Raw genomic sequence first — 16,902 nt, 5'->3', positions numbered from 1 at the left:
AGCAAAATAAGAAGAGTCCTTAAATAAACATGAGCCCATCTAGAAAATTCCTTGTCTGATGTGATCCAATTGTATTTTCAGAGCAGTCATGTTATTTTTTGAGAAGGAAAGAAAGGAAAGAAAGAAAGAAAGAGAAACAACCAGCTGGTGTTTAACGACTCCATCAGACCCAATTATAAAACATCAACTAGTTACTTTGATTTGTGTACATCTATGCCATGGGTATACTTAAGAACACTAGACTCTGCCAGAACTCATTTTGCCTTTGTTTACATTTATCTTTTAAATGTATGACTATTGATGGCACCTCACCAAGGTTTTAACCCCGTTATAATCATTAATTTTTAATCTGGAAAAGAGTCTTAGAGGCAGCTCGGCTCATCTATATTTACTTGGATGCTCAAATGAAAATGTACAGGACTCAAACATTGGCTCAAATAATCCAGGAGAGCCCTGTCAAGGGTTTGGAGTGTGTTATCTTTTTGTTTCCAGAAGCAGTAACCCTTTACTTAAGATGCTTTTTCATTTAATTTAATTATCCTTGAACTTCCAGTGGAAGGTTTTGAAAAATGTATTTGAGAGGTGGAGGGAGTTCAGCATGTTTGTTCTGCTGCACTTACGAATGTGGGCTTCGACTAGGTCTGTCTTTGGATCCAGTTGGTTTGCATTAAGTCACCATGATCATTATCATTATCATTATTATTTTTTAGAGACTACAGTTTGAACTGAGGATCTTGCACCTTTTAGGCAGGCTGTCTACCACTTGAACCTTGCCCCTTTTTGCTTTAGTTATTTTTCAAATAGTGTCTTGCATGTATACCCCGCTCAGCCTGGACCACAATCCTCCCAGGTACCTGGGATGACAAGTGTGAGCAACCATGCCCATCTTTTTTAGATGTCATTTCCCTAACTTTTTGCCTGAGCTGGCCTCAAAATGTAATCCTCCCAATCTCTGTCTTCCAGGCATGAGCTACCACACCCAGTTATCATTATCATTTTTTAGGGTCATGGTTCTGATGCATTCAGGATTGAGGTTTTTTTGACAGTATATACCATTTCCATGGATTTCTAATAAAAGTAATAAACTAGATGAGAAGTCAGAGTCCAGTTGCCTTATGTCATATTTTCTATTTTTCAGATTTACAGATATTAGTGATTCTTCAGGACAACTTGACTTTAGCCGTCTGTCTCCATCACAAAATGATTACTGGGCCATGCTGGCCTATAACCGGTCCAAGCTCTGCAATATCCTCTTCTCCAATGAGCTGCACCGTCGCCTCTCTCCACGTGGGGTCACATCGAATGCAGTGCATCCTGGAAATATGATGTACTCCTCCATTCATCGCAGCTGGTGGGTGTACACGCTGCTGTTCACCTTGGCGAGGCCATTCACCAAATCCATGGTAAGTGGATGACTTCTGGCGCCACTGTCACTCCCAGCCTGTCTCACAGAAAGGTCCTGGAGAACCCCAGACAGCGCATCTGCTCCCCACTCTCGCGGCCTGTCATGATGAGTCTGGAATCCTTGTGAATGGCATCAGGCCCTTGAACACCTATCTACTAACTGTAGATCAAGTCTGTTTCTCTCACGAAGCTTTGGCGGACTGGATAGAAGTTGTAGATTTTCAATATGGGAAATATGGCTGAAGGTCTTGAGGGAAAGGATTTGTTTCCTTTGGATGTGATTTCTTTTTTGATTCAGAAACCTTGAAAATCTACCGTACTTGGGAACTGTGTTTCATATTGGTAGGTGAAAAACCTGGATTTGTGACTATCAAGCTGGTGCAGATGTGGTTCCTGTGTGTTCACCGAGAATCTGTATTGGATGTTCTAGATTCTTCTTTTAATGGAGAATTTGGTGTGCTCTAGAGTGTGATTTATTCTTTGCATCCCCAAAGATGAATTTCTCAGACGAATCACATTATTGTGGTTAGATTTGGAAGTATTCATGGAGGTGAATAGAAGTTCTTCCATTTTTGATGGCTGTGTATCAATAGTGTCCAGAGATCGTTGCCTTGGATGCATTTTAGTAGGAAGTGATTTGAAGGAAGAATGTACATTTTGCACAATATATATGGTAGATTACTCTTCTGAACTCCAGGCCTTTAAAAATTCTTCCTTATCATTGGACACCAGTTTTCCATTTGTATCTATGTCATACAAATTATTGCCATAGGGATGAGGAAAAACAGCAAAGTAGGAGAAGGTCCCTGCTCAGTAAGCACCACAGCCCCAGTAGTCCTGCTGTAAGGACTGTAGTAATGTGGACTTCCTGTGTTCCTATCCTTAGGTTATTGGAATGGAGCACCTTTCACATGCCTCCACATGTCCTTTTTTCAATAGGCATAAAGATTAGGAAGATTATGGAATATGAGCAAGTTTAAATTCTTATTAAAATATTGATAACATTTAGCTAGTACTTTTTAGCCACTGAGTTTCCATATTACTCAGTTTATAAAGAGGTTGGATGGGGGTTTGTATTTGTTTTCATAGCTAGTCACTTCTTCTTAATAGACACTTAGGACTGTATTTGGGAGAGAAATGAGCATGAGTGTGGAGCTGGGATTGGTCAGTGTCACCAGCAGGACAGACTGGGCTGACTGGAAAGGTTACACTCATGTACTACCCTCTCTGTGGCTTGGCATTGTTTCCATCATGGAAGGGATTTGTTTCTTAGCCAATGGATGCACCTCTGCCATTTCACTGCAGACGTGTGTTGAGACACAAACCATGTAGTTGCTAACCCATTCTCATCCCATGTAAAGCCTAGATTCCTAAAGGAGGTCATAATCTTCTGTTAGTGGATGGCTAGTGCTCAGTCTGGGCTTCGTATCGCTTTCTGCATTTCACCTTGGAGAGAGTGTTTTTCTTTTCAGATGAGCATTGCTGGAGTATCCATCCCATTGCGTGAGGTCAAGGGAAGAAGAGCTTGGCCTTGTGCTCAGAAACCCTGCCTTTGCTTCTCCACTGTAACAGGCTCCCTTAAGCATTAAACAGCAGTATTCTAATATCAACGTCCCATTTTTATTTGCTGTGACTTGCTGTGACTACGGTGATTTTAGTTACAGTAATTAGGTCACCCTTCATGGAGTCAGGCTATTTTGAGTGGTCTTTAAGGAATATTGCTGCAGATCGGTAATTTTACAATTGGATGTTCTTGTGCAACTTTATTAAATGTAATCTGTCTTTTAAATGTGGCCCTTTGCAGTTATACATTTCTAATTGTTGCTGTAAATGCATTATCACTCTGAAATTAATTAATTTTTGCATTTTGGCCGCCTGCAGTATAATAATCACTAATGAGAAACTCATAGGGATTAATGCGCAGTACAGCGACCCCTACTGGTGAAGTCTCATCTCTGATGCCCTCTTCCTCCTGAGATCCCTAGGACAGGACAGATGTGTACTGAAGGGTTCTGTGGGAAACACACTTAGTCATTCTCTCTCTTTCTCTCCTCTTCTTCCCTTTCCGTCCTCTCCCCATCCCCGTGCCCTCTCCCTCTCCTGTTCTCTTTCTCTCCAATTTATAATAAAATAAAAATAATGAATAAAATGGAAATAGGGTTATTTTAAATGTTGTGTAAACAAAGATGCAGAATTCTTCAAATGGCTGTTCCATCTTAGTGGAAACTGAAGTGTGGTGAATGATTTCTCATCATGAAATCACATCATGTGTGCATTATATGTTTACTTCCCTGTCTCACTAACTGCTCTTATGCAATTAAACACTCTAAAATGATATTTCACATATGCATGTAAATATGTAAGTTAGTTATGTATTACTCTGTGGGGTTTAATTCACAAAGCCTGACTATAGTATTGGCTGGTGAAATAAGGGTATGTCTTCAAGGGTAATTTTTGGCTGTTTGCATGTGTGGCTCTGTGTGGTGACTGTGGAATGCCACCTGGTAGTTTAGGCCACATATCTTGATGCTTAATGTATCAGCACCTATGCTCTCATTTATTATGATAGCTCTGCAGGGTTAGAATTATCTTTATCCTGTGCTCAAAAAGCACAGAGAGCTTACCTAGCTCGTTGAAAAAATGGCTTTCCAGCCTTAAAAACCTCCCCAGCTACTCTCAGCAACATTTTCTTTGTCAACTGTGCCATTTTGCCCCTGCCATATGTATCTGATTGTGGGCTTAGTTTCCTTTTTAAAATGTTTGACAGTGCCTTCATGAAACTCACCCCTCTACCGCATTTTTTTTTCCACATTAGCTTGAAGCTCTGGTAAAAAACATCTTCCGCAGGGGTCCTAGGGGCAAGTGAGCCAGCCCCGTATGGGTCAGCATGTAAGTTTGAAGCTGAGTGCTGTCACATGCCTCTGAGGGTGTTTTGTGCAGGCAAATATTTGTGTTGGCGGTAACTGTCGAAAGAATATCGTGTGTTAGGGTAGCACGAGCTAGCAGATGTTTTAAGGAGCTGCTTTTTCAAGTCATTTTGCATTAAAAACTGACTTGGGTTTGTAGAACTTCTGAAACGGTTGGGTTTCGTTTCCTGTGGCCGTGGAAAGCCAGGTATTGTGCTGAGTTTTAACAGATGTGCGGTACCCTGCTAATGGATGGGCCTGCAATGCTGGGCCTGTTGCAGAGTTATAAATTAGAACTAGGGAGAGCGCAAGGTGTCATTCTTCTAACCTTCGGTGAAGCCAAGCTGGGCAGTTCTGCCCTTGCATAACCTGCAGCGGGTGATTTATAGTTGTGCAATTTAAAACATAATGAAGGACATAATAGATGTTGATTTGTTCTTTAAATTAGTATTTTAGAAAAAAATACTTCTCCTCCTACACCCTCTTTAAATACCTGAGGCTGACTACACTGTCCTGCTGTCAAGGACACCCCTTTTTTGAAGCTTTGTTTGTATAACAGTGTGTTGCCCACAAGGTGGAGGGAGGAGCAGGGAGAAGGAAATATGATTTGCAAAGTGGAAATTTCAACTCTATTCTCCCCTAATGTAAATATTTTGAGACTCCTGGGTAAGGGTGGAATTCTCTGGTCGTCTTGCTCAGGTATGCTAGGAAATTGGACTCTGGGACCTCTCTGTGGTGGGCCACACATGAGCTTTGCTGCTGTGGCCCCCACCGTGGCTAGGCTCTCTTCTCTCCCATGGAGGCCACCTCCTCACAGCCTCAAGCATTCTTACTTTCCACAGTTAGCACCAGTAGTTGTTCTATTAGTCATCTTTCAGTGCTGTCCAGAGCAGGAAGGTTTATAGTATTTGCTTACTCCACAGGCCAGTGGATATGGTTGCAAAAGAACAAAGGGTTTGGACTCATTAGCACTGTATTTAAAACTCAGTTCATTTCTTCCTTTCTAGTTATACAATTTTGAAGTAGTTTGGCATTTTTTAGGTTAATTTTCTATACTAGTTCAGGTGTGTTGGGTCATTAACATTCACTTAAAGTGTTTGGAATAAAAAAGGCTTAAAAAAACATTTTTCATATATCCAGAAGCTCCAAGGCAGTCAGTCAGGGGTGTGTTTGCCTACTATCTGGACAGCTCTTTTATGATTGTCTTGGTTTTCCCCTCTTGCTTACAAGATGGTTGCAGAAGTGCTAGTCATTGCATCCTGCTTGATAAACTCTGAAGGCAAGGTGGAATGGTGGGATCCCTCCTTGCATGCCTCCCTCCATTATAAGGAGAAAGTTCTCAGAATTGTCCACCTAAGCCAACTTTTCCTCAGCTCTCACTTAGAAGGATTGAGTCACCTGTCCCTCTCCTAGGAGCAAGGGAGGCTGGTAACGGTGATGACTGGCATGCTGAGTCTAAGGTGGAAAGCAAGCTCTGATGGCAAGGGAAAAGGACAGGCCAATGACTTTCAAACGGGCACTACCGAATGGATGCACATAGAGTTTCTCAGATGCCAATAGCAATGCTGTCCCGTATCAGTGGTTTGAGAGCCCGTGAGTAAAACTCTGGGTGCCTGGCCTTATTGGTCCCCATTCACATGAGCAGCCTTACCCATAGCCAAGCCAGCCTTGTGCTCTTTCCTTCCTCGGGGGTTTGAAGCATGATGCTCTGCAGTCTAGAATGTACTACCTGCTCCACTGTCAGTTCTCTGTTAATGCCCAGTGCTCCATCCCCGCATTCCACTGCAGGAAGCGTTTTTGGTCTCTCCTGTTGGGTCCAGTATCTCATGCGTGCTGTCCTAAAGCCAGTGTCTACAACACTGGGCACCGTACACATGTTCTCAGTGAATGAATAAAGGGCCCTCGGAATTTTCCTTTATAACATTGAATACACCTGTAACTTAAAAAAGGAAATTTCTGTAGTTTTGTATTTAATATGTCTCCCCTGTCTTGAAGGTAGTATTTTTTGTCTTCACTCTACTATACATATAATAAGTGCTCAAGAAATACTTAGAAATGAATGAGGAAAGGCAATTTAGTGCCTAATAAGTGGCAGTCGCTAATAGATACTTTGTCACTAGTCTCTCTGAGGTAGGCAGGGGGATGTCATTTAGAATGTGTAAGTAACAGCAGGTGCAGTGTCTCATCCCTGTCCTCCCGGCTATGTGGGAAACATAGGATGGAGGATGGCAGTCTGAGGCAGACTTGGACAAAAACAAACAAACACACAAACAAAAAAAACAAGACCCCACTAAAAAATAACTAAAAGCCAAAGGGGGAGAAAAAAGAATGTGTGAGCAAAGAAATGATGAGGGCAGTGGATCTTTCCAGAGTCACACAGTAAGTACACAGGGGAGCTGGAGTCAGAACCCAAGACCCCCAAGCTCCTGGTCACAAGCCATAACAAGGGATCTACCCAGAGGGGTGTGTTCGGAGGGAAGACCTCCACATAGGGAGCAGAAGAAGTGGGACAGTAGAATAAGCTCTAGAGGCAGACAGCTCTGGGATCAAACTCTAGTTCCATCCCATCCTAACTTCTGGGCACATTTCCTAACTTGGTTAAGATTCATGTGTAAAACTGGGATATTACACTTATGACCTGGGCCTGAATTGAGAAGCAAAGGACATCTTGACCCTATAGCATTTAGAACACGCTTGTCGCTAGATGTTTATCAACTAGTGCTATTATTTGCTTGGAGTGATAATTAAACATCAAAGCTGTTCAGCATTTAAAACATGATGCTCAATAAACATCGTTACCACTTTTGTCATCATCGTTACCATTATTTTCCCTCAGCTTTATTGGAGTACAATTGACATGTAAAACGTGGATCTGTTTATAGTGTGGTGTGTACACACATGGTGAAGTGATTACCATGATCAAACCAGCGAATGTATCCATTGCTTCACATGCAAAATGTTCTCACATTTCAGAGATTTGTTCTCTTTAGCTATATACATGTACTAATGCATTGTTTTTAACTCCACTCCCATAATGTATGATCAGTGTCCAGAACTTACTCTATTTAAATAAAACTGTGGACCATTGACTGCCAACATTCCTCCATTGTGCTCTCTGATTCTGTGAGTTCAGCTTTCCCTCAATTGCAGATAGAAGTGAGATCATAGAGTATTTTTCCTTCTGTACCTGGCTTTGTCTACAAGAAAAGGGTTGCCTCTTTTCTGGGTGCGTCTCTAAGGTCTGCTTACTGATGCCCAGGCTTCCAATAGGGATACCATGTCTGTCACAGAAAGTTCAATTCTCCCTAGGAACATTGGGCTTAAAGGCCCAGAAGCCTGAGAAATCAGGGGGAAGTTCCCCAGGGGGAAGCTAGCTGGGCTTGCATTGCAAATTTTGAGCTTTCCTGGCTGCCTGTTTTGCCCACATCGGTGGTACACCTTCACTTTGAGGAAAGACTGTCCCCTTTCTTGTTAAAAACAAAGCAAGGGCTGTGTGACGCTATAGTACCTCATCCTCTAGTTTTTCCACCTTACTTTATAGTGTGCTAAGTTTGTCTCTTTGTTCCTGAATGAGCACCCAAGAGGGGGGAAAGTGATTGTCTAGCCTTAATATGTGTGACAAATTATTTAATGAACATTTAACCAAGATTTGAAATTCCCCAGTTTTATCACCCTCGTTTCTTTTTCATCTGTGGACCCTCTGGCATTTCAGTAATGCACTTCCTCTGTATAACTCTCTAGCTCTTTTATTACTTTTGTATTTTCTTTTTGAGTTAGTGGCAGCTTCTTTGATCCTCCCCCTTTTCAGTTTTCTTTTCTGCAATTTCATACTTCTTTGCAGTAATTTTTGGCCTCCGTGCAGTTTGGATATTGAAAGCCAACATGATTAAACAGATGCCGGGAGTTTGTGTTGCCCCATGATTTTCTGGAATGTTCCTTCTATGAACACTGATTTCTGTATAGCTCTTTGGACACGTTGATTTTTCCCTAGGTGTGAGCTAATGTTTTGCTAGCAAAAATAAAGAAGACTCAAACCTGGAGTTCTGAGCTGTTTAGAAAACGATTCCCTTCTCCCCTTCTTAACATACTAACAGGAATACTTTGCAGATCAGCTGAGAACATGTTCCCAAGTTCCATGATAGCCAGCCAAAGGCCAGCTCCATGCCCATGGCTTTACTTCTTTGTATTTGGCCCTAATGTGTTAGGATTTTAGAATTTGCTGTAGTGAAATAATTGTGTGTTTCTGAGCAAGTCATTTACCCGCTCTGGGCTTCAGTGTTCATATCTGTTCAATGAGTCATTTAGCCAATGCTCTAAGTTGAAAGGAAATGAAAAATGGAGACTAACCCAGGAATTTTATTTTGTCAACTTTAGATAAACAAACTCACCACCATTGACCATCACCATCATTTCATAAAAGAATGGGTATTCTAGCAGGACACCATTATGAGACAAAAAGCAGTATTTCGGTTGAGCACATTGAGCCTCAGGGAAGCATCAGTAGAGAGAGTGCTGCTGTTTTTCTCTGTGTTGGAAATGCTGGACTCATTCACACTTGGGAATGACTGGCCCAGAAAACCCCAAAGAGGCCATTTCAGCTTCTCACGTCTTCTGTGGAATTCTTCTTCTTTTGGATCACAAGCTGCAATCTGCCAGTCAAACCATTGGCGTCTGAATTAATGGACCAGTGATCCAGGTGAGCCTGCCTGGGAGATGCAGACCCAGATATCTGAACACACCGTGCAGTGAGGCGAAGGGGGACAGAGTGATGGAGTCCAATCAGGGTGTATGCTGACCTAGTGCACTGATTTTTTTTTTTTCTCACAGCAATGATTTCACTCGGTGCCCTTCTATAAATAGGGCACCCTAGCTACTTGTAGAAAGTATTGTGGCATTAGTGAGCAAAGTGGGAGGATGTCATTGAGGTAGGACTCGAATAAATTCCTACAGGGGCCACGAGAAGTCTTTTGGATGTGCATCCATTCATTCAATAAATAATGTTGAGCACCTGCCACATGCCAGGGACACTGATAGGTCATAATGCTGAGCGAGGTCCCTGTCATCATGAGGACCATGTGCTAGGGCGACTGATGGTTAGCATAGGAATGAAGGAAGGAGCCACTCAGACTACTGGCTGGAATACCTTTGATTAATTTAAGTAATTCTTTCTACCAGTTCATCTTCAAAACAAGAAATAATATGGTCAGCATCATTTAGAAAGCAAAACAAATAAAGAAACAATATTGCTAATGGTTTTGATGAGCCAGCTCTTTGCTCGGCTTGCAAAATCGGGATGGGATAGTGAAATGGTTGGCTATTTGTGTGTGGTCTGATGGTTGCCTTATTTATTTACTTATTTATTGAGGGTCTGATAAGAGGCTGAGAAATGCTGGTGGTGTTGATGTCTTTTTTCCTTCTGTGGTATGAGGAGAAAGAATTGGTAAGGACCATCCTTAATACTGGTTAACAGACTATAGGTCTCATGTGAAATGGCCATGAAATGTGTATAGTGCAGTTGGACCTCAGTCAGGCTGTGTAATCTGTCAAGTGCTGTTTGAATCTCATGTGGAAGCGTTGGATGAGCCCATGCTCTGGAGTCAGGAAGGCCTGGCTTCACAGATTGCACCTCGCCACTTGCCTGCTCTGCATCCATGGTCCATTAGCCCAAGTCTCTGACCCTTGCCTGCCTTTGTTGTGCCATTAGCTACTGTTTACTGCAGGCCACGATTATAGGGACCAGATGGGATTTCTGTCACATCACAGGAACTCAATAAACGCTAGCAGGTATTATGGTGGTGATTTTACTGCCATTATTATTATTGATGTTTCAATAATTATAATTGTTCATTATCGCCTTCTCAAAACTACTTATCGTAATATATTTTATCACTGTTTGGCAATCATTGATTATAGTACCTAGTGTATACTTATTCTTATGCTCTATGCTTTATCTTGCTGTATTAAAGGTCATGATGGCAGGATGTCTTGTTTATACTTCCTTCTACTCTGACCATTTAGGGTCTTGCAGAAAGTAAAATCTTTTAAATGTTTGAATTATTTCTTGATTTCTAAGCCCAAATGCCAGAATACTTGGTATTATAAAAATCAGGTCCCCTCAGGTTTGCTGTGCAGCCTTGGAAGGGAATATGGGTGATGGATTTTCCAAAATTACAGAGGAAAGTAGAACTATTCCTGTGTTCATTACTAAGATGCCAGTGATAATGTCAGTATTTTAATGCTAAGATAGCAAATTATTTCTTAAGCATTTGTTATAAATTAGTACTTCATCGCAACAGTTATAGAAGCTCAAGAAAATGGTTTTTTCTGTTTATAGATGAGTAAGCAAATTTAGAGGTGCTAAGTACATTGTCTTAGCTAATAAGTGGCAGAAATGGGATCCAGTCCAGATTTATCTGGGGTGAAGGTGTATTTGTAATTGGACCACACATGTATTTATATTTGCATGCGTGTATATCTCCCCTCATGCGCCATTGTTCCAAAACCCATGGTAACAAGTTAGAAATTAGTGAGAGGCAAAAGGAAAGAAGAGCACAAGTGAATTTGTACTTGAGAGAGAAAAGCAACCATGTCAGTTCCCAAATCCTGGACCTATGTGGCTGTCACTGCAAAGGGGAACCTGGAAAAAGGCAAACTTTGTCCTAAGCTATTAGCAACCAAAGAAAGCAGGAGACACAGTTAAAAGTTCTAGGATGGATGGCCAGCTCCTTACCTGACCACAGGCCTTGCATTGAGATAATCTCCTGTGGGTACATGGTCACCTCTTCCCAGTTTGGGGGAGCTGACAAAGGGACCACAAGGAGCCATAATAAGGTAGTAAATGTCCTCAGGTTGAGCAAAAGAGAAAGGCAGAAGATAATAACAGCTCTGTGTTTAGTTGTATATCACTGCATAGAATTAGTCCCAGGTTTAGTAGCTTAACACAGACTTACTTATTACTCTACAGTTTCTATGGGTCGGGAAGCCAGGTGTGGCTTAACTGGGCCTTTGCTTTAGGGTGTCACAGGCTACAGTACAGGTGCTAGCCAGAAGAGAGGCATCTCAAGGCTCAACTGGTTAGGATTCCCTTCCAAGCCCCTGTGGTTGTTGGCAGGGCTCAGTTCTTTGTGGCCCAGTAGATTGAGGACTTAGGCTCCTCTCAAGAGCTTGGTTCCTTGACATTTAGGTCTCTCCAACTTGGCTGCTGGCTTTATCCAAGCATGTAGGCCAAGAAGGAACCAGGGTCCAGCAGCAAGGCAGAAGAGTCCTCCATAACCCAATCAAGAATTGACATCTCACTGCTTTTCTATATTCTTGTTTGTTGGACGTGAGTCACGTGTGACCAGTGTTCAGGAGGAGAGCGTTTTGCAGTGGCATGAGTTCTGTGGTGGGACAGGAATCAGGGGGCTGCCTCACAGGCTGCCTGCTACTCTACTCTGTTCAAGTTGAGTTTTGCTGTGTCTTTTGGTGGGCTACATGGTGGCGGGTTTGCTCATGGACCTGGACAGTATTTCCCTGTCGGAAGCCATGTGCTTCTTACCTGTGGTCTGTCTTTGTCTTACTTTCATGTTTGTACAATTTCTGCCTTCTGGTCTTCTCTCTTTCTGGATTGAGAGAGGCACCGAGTGCACCTTTTTTGCCTTTATGTATTTATGCATTTCTGCTCCATGATGGGAAATAAGATTTAGTACTTTAATAAGAAAGCTTATGAAGAAAATAAAGAAACTTGCAGACAATGTTTCCTAAACTCAAGTGTCCGTTTTCGTGCTGCTGTTGTGGAGGAGGCCCATGTTAATCGATGGCTCAAACTTTCTTTTAAAAGAAACTTCTAGAGCCGAGATTGCACTTGAGTTTCAACGATTGGCCAGAAATCCCGAACTTTAATTAAGCCGTAAAACTAGATAAGGTTTGCCAACCATTTCAAAGCCTGTATAGAATATTATTCTCCATATTCAGACTACACATAATTTCTAAGATTTGTTGTCATTATTTGGGGGCATTTTTTTAAATTGGATGCTAGAAAAGAAAAAAAAACCTTTTATTTTGCTTTTCTTTTTAGAAAATATGCATAATTTGACTTTGAATGTTAAGGTTCAGTTTTTCTTGTCATCAAACCACCACTTTTAAAATGTATAATAAAATATCTTGTTTAGTAATATCCAAATGTCCCCTGTGGAATATAAAGTTCTTTTTCTGAGTGAGGCCTTTTTGCTTCTTCACACAGCACCTTGTGTAGGATCTGTAGCACTTCAAACATTTCATTCTTGGGTTTCATATGATGGGGTCCCTTTAATCATTTACTTTTCGAAAAAAGAAAGTGAAATATTCTTGAAGAAGCCAAAGTAATCCACCAGAATATATGGTGTTTGTTCAGCTGGCTATCTTATTTATTTGAAGTACTGAGAGAAATCTCTTCTGACTGCTCAAAAAAGAGGGAAGAATAAACAGTAAGAGTATCCAAGTAATCTGAGCTTGAAATTTCCTTCTCTCAGAGAAAAGTTATAAAAAGTGTATTTGTTAGATCCAAAAAAAATACTGTATATCAACAACTGAGACCTGCATAATGTTTTCTTAGTATTCTCACTCTTTATAAGAAAAAAATCCCTGTAAAATCTGGGAACTTTAAAACTTTTGATATTTTAATGTTTTTAAGCAGGTGAACACAATAGCCTGTTTTTTTCTTCTTAGAACATCTCTTGTTGGCATTTGTGTGTGCTGGGTGTCAGTGGTCTACTTGTTGATTCTCTGTGACATAAAGGACCAAGTAATGAAATTACCATGGCTTAAATCTCAACATTAACCTTAAGCTGATTTCCTATAAGGAAAGCATTAAGAAGATGTTTGAAAGAAAACAAATGTAACTTCTTTCAAAAGAATTCGATTCTGGAGTAAGCCCAATTATGAAAATTATTAAATAAGAGTTTTCTTCTCCTTGTTCTTTCTATCCCAAGTGTTTAGGAAGGAGCTGGCCGATTTCTTGTGCATGAAAAGTAGAGGAACTTCCTAGCTCCTTATCATAAGTCTGGAAGGGTTGGTCTGTGGTGCAATTTGCCGCACCTTTGTATTTCAGCTTGCATATCACATCTTTCAGTGTCATTTTGTCTCATTGCCAGGCCAGAGGCTCCTTTGGATTCATAGGTGAACTCGAGGTGGAGGTCTTTTTGACTCGAAGTCACAATTTAAAAAAAAAATAACATATATATAAAACTTGGGAGGCTAAAATCAGGAAGATCATGGTGTGAGGCTACCATAGGAAAAAGTTTGCAAAACCCCATCCAATCAATAAGCTGGGTATAGTGGCAACACTTGTGGGCCCAGCCATGTGGAAGGTGTGAGTAAGAGGATCACGGGCCAGGACCAGGCAAAAACTTAAGACCTTACCCAAAAATATCTAAAGCAAAAAGGAGTTGGGGGTGTGGCTCATGTGTTAGAGGACCTGCCTAGTAAGTGCCAGGTCCTGAGTTCAAAATCTAGTTCTGCCAATAAATAAATAACAACACAACTCAGGTTTATTAGGACTCACTTTGTGCCCAGCCATGCCCTAAGCATCTTTTGTGTGCCAAGCCATTTATTTTACATAGTCCAGTACCAATGTTACAGGGTGTAGAAACTGAGAAAGAGTGTTCGCAGTCTGGTTGAAGAAGGATTCCATATGTTGTAGCAGAACAAACATTCACAGGTTTTAAAGTTGAAGGAATCAGGCTCTAAGTGAATCCTGACAAGCACTTCCTTCTAATGTCCCTATAATCATGGGCAAGTCACACTCAGTCTCCAGGCTTCGGGTTTTTTTTCCTCTGTTAGATGCAGAGACTAGTTCCCACATCACACATGTTCAGGTACAGCTCAATCTTATGGTGCATGACAGAACTCAAGAAATGTTCATTTTATTTGTATTCTGTTGGTTAATGTGACCCTTCCTGAAGTCTTTCTTGATTTCAAGGACATATAGAGCAGCTCTTGTCAAGGATATTATTACTTGACCCCAAAATATGGAGCCAGGCCACTACTGGTGTGAAGTACCTTTGATTCTGAAGTCTAAGGAAATGTCTCTGAGGAGCAGCCACAACCCTTCTATTTGATAGTGAAATTGTAATAAGATGTGTCTTTGGAGCTCATAGTCCAACTCTGTCCGGTTTCAGGCCATACTAGTGATTGTGGTTGGCATATCAACTTCCCTTCAGTTTGTTGGGATTTAAATACATTTACTTTACCTGCTCTCTGCTTGTTGTTGTCCATCCCTTTCTTGGAAACAGGCCAAATATGAATTAACAAAGTGACTTAGGCTGAAGTTCATGCACATCTCTCAGAATCTCGTAACACTAGGCCCAGAGTAACTTTACCTTGCTCTGTACATTTGGACAAGTTTCTGTATTATTCATGCTCGACCAAGGAACAAAATGGGTATATATTCTAATATAACCCTTCCCATCTTTAGATGTTTAGAAATCTTTTTTTTTTAAATGTGTTTCCTTCAGGACTCACATAGTATTAGCTCCTGGGTCTTATGAAGCAGTACGCTGGTACCCAGGTGGTCAGTCTTTGAATGTGATTCAAATGTGCTTGTGTCTGTGCGTGCGTGCACATGTAATCACGGTTCTTTAAGGACCTGATAAATGCATACTTAAGCCTTTTTTGGTCTTTTTCTTTCTGTTTCTCTACTACTCCCTTTTCCCCCTGCCCATTATTATTTTCCTATGGGCTATCTATACCTTTAGTATATCTTTGTGAAGATTTCACTTCTTATTCAGTTCATTCAAGATGTTTACAAAGTCAGCAGGAGTTAGTAATGCACCTGCTACTGCTACAGTACCTCCTCAAGAAGTGGATGTATTCTTTCATGTAGATGGCTGAGGAGCTCTGTCTGGGGTAGGGAAGACAAAGCCAGCAATTTCAGCCCTGCCATTTTGATTCTAAGGATTTGTAAAGACTCTATATTTATGAATAAAACATTTAAGTTAGACCTATATCAACACTGATCTTTTTTTTTTTTTCATGGAAGTATGATACTGGATGAATTCTATTAGTACAATTATATACTTCAATCTACTTTTAAAATAATACAAACATTGTCAAACTCAGTCTTAAAAAATTGAAATCCTCTATACCCAAACTATTTTTTCCATATGTGTTTTACAGTGAGTATTTCTGTGTGCGCCAAATTTTAGACTTTTCCTGTTGTGAGTGTGCTTTTGTATAGACACACTTTTACATTTTCAACTCCCATTATGCCACATGTGCTTGTTGAATCTAAGTTTTTTTGCTGGTTATTTCAACCAGAAATATGTTACTCATTTGATAAAAGCCCACTACTTATTTCTTAGCTGATACCTAAGAAATTCTTCAGCAAGTCCCTTCCAATATTCTAGAGGTTCTCATTTATCCAGGCTTGTTCTCTGAGCCTGTTTAATTTAACTCTTTTCCAAACTTCCAATACTGTGGAAGACCTGCCCTCTCTGTGTTGCAGCAGGGTACAACATACTGACAGATCAAATGCTCTACGTTGCTCCAGAAGGGTATCCTTCCAACTGTTTTGACTCCTGCTAAAGTTTTTCTTATGTTCAAACCCAATACCTATGTACTTATGCATACTTGTGTGTATATGTATAATAAGCATATTTGTATGTACTTGTCTGCAACAGGTATTTCATGAAATGATACTCTTTATGTGTAATGTCATGTTTTATTTGGGGAGGGCTGTATTTCATTTTTTAAAGTAATGATTTTTTTAGGGGTGGTGGTGCTAAAGGCATTATCTCACTATGTAGCCCAGACTGGCCTCAAACTTGTGATCCTTCTGCCTCCTGAGTGTTGCAATTACACATGTGTGCCAACACACCTGGCATCAAGTGTGCATTTTGACACAAGTTTTGACATGCACCATTGACTTCACCACCCATGTATCACCATTGGTCCTCTGAAGATCAATGCTCCAGAACTGTTTGATCTGCTAATACCTGATAAACCTTCACGGTGCACCTCCTCGTTCACAAGCTAACTTTAAGGGATGGCAAATGCAAAAATGAGATATGTATTGTTCTTGCCCTGCGGTGCTTGCCTTTAAGGGGTAGAAATGGCAACAATGGTAAATTGTGGTGAGATGGTGACATGGCACTTTTCTGTCTTGGGGGTAGATAGAAGAGGAGACAGGTGAAGTTGCGGAATGGAGATGACTTCTTTACTGAGTCTTGATGAACGTGTTGGAGATTAAAGATATAGATACAAATAGAGAGTGTACTGTAGAGCAGTGGGAGGATGGGGACCAAGGATGAGGAATCAAATTAAGGGGGCACTAAAAAACTCAGTGAGCATGATAAGCAATATTTTAACAAATCCAGATTAATGCAAAATTTGTAAGCAAAATTTCCAACTGCAAAGCAATATGGAATCAGTATTATAGCAAAGGTTCAAGTAATGAACATGGGTTTGTAGTGATTCATGCTTTGAAGAAGTGAAGGTAGCAGCTACCACCAAGGACTTTGCAAAGGATTCTAGATCTTAGGATCTTATATTAAGGTTGGTGGTGATGATAATAATGGCAATGATGGTGTCAGTGACATTAAAAAAGTAACACATTGATTGATCAGTTGCCACATGA

The 16,902-nt window shown here is 40.8% G+C and overlaps 1 protein-coding gene across 18 annotated transcripts in view; it reads left to right on the top strand.

The window, feature by feature from the left end:
* Wwox (WW domain containing oxidoreductase) overlaps positions 1-16,902 on the top strand; it is a 927,061-nt gene that overhangs the window by 276,112 nt on the left and 634,047 nt on the right. For 17 of the 18 annotated variants that reach the window (XR_012441878.1, XR_012441877.1, XR_012441880.1 and 14 more), the window contains one exon: positions 1,139-1,403. Coding sequence is in view for 13 of the 18 variants with exons in the window: in XM_074055599.1 (XP_073911700.1) it covers positions 1,139-1,403 (265 nt within the window). In the remaining 5 variants the exon portion in view is untranslated. Of the gene's footprint in view, positions 1-1,138; positions 9,007-16,902 lie in introns of all 18 variants that reach the window. The other variant, XR_012441881.1, reaches the window with a different exon arrangement.

This window comes from Castor canadensis, chromosome 15, assembly GCF_047511655.1.
Source record: "Castor canadensis chromosome 15, mCasCan1.hap1v2, whole genome shotgun sequence".
NCBI lineage: Eukaryota > Metazoa > Chordata > Mammalia > Rodentia > Castoridae > Castor > Castor canadensis.
This window is presented reverse-complemented; position numbering and strand designations above follow the sequence as displayed.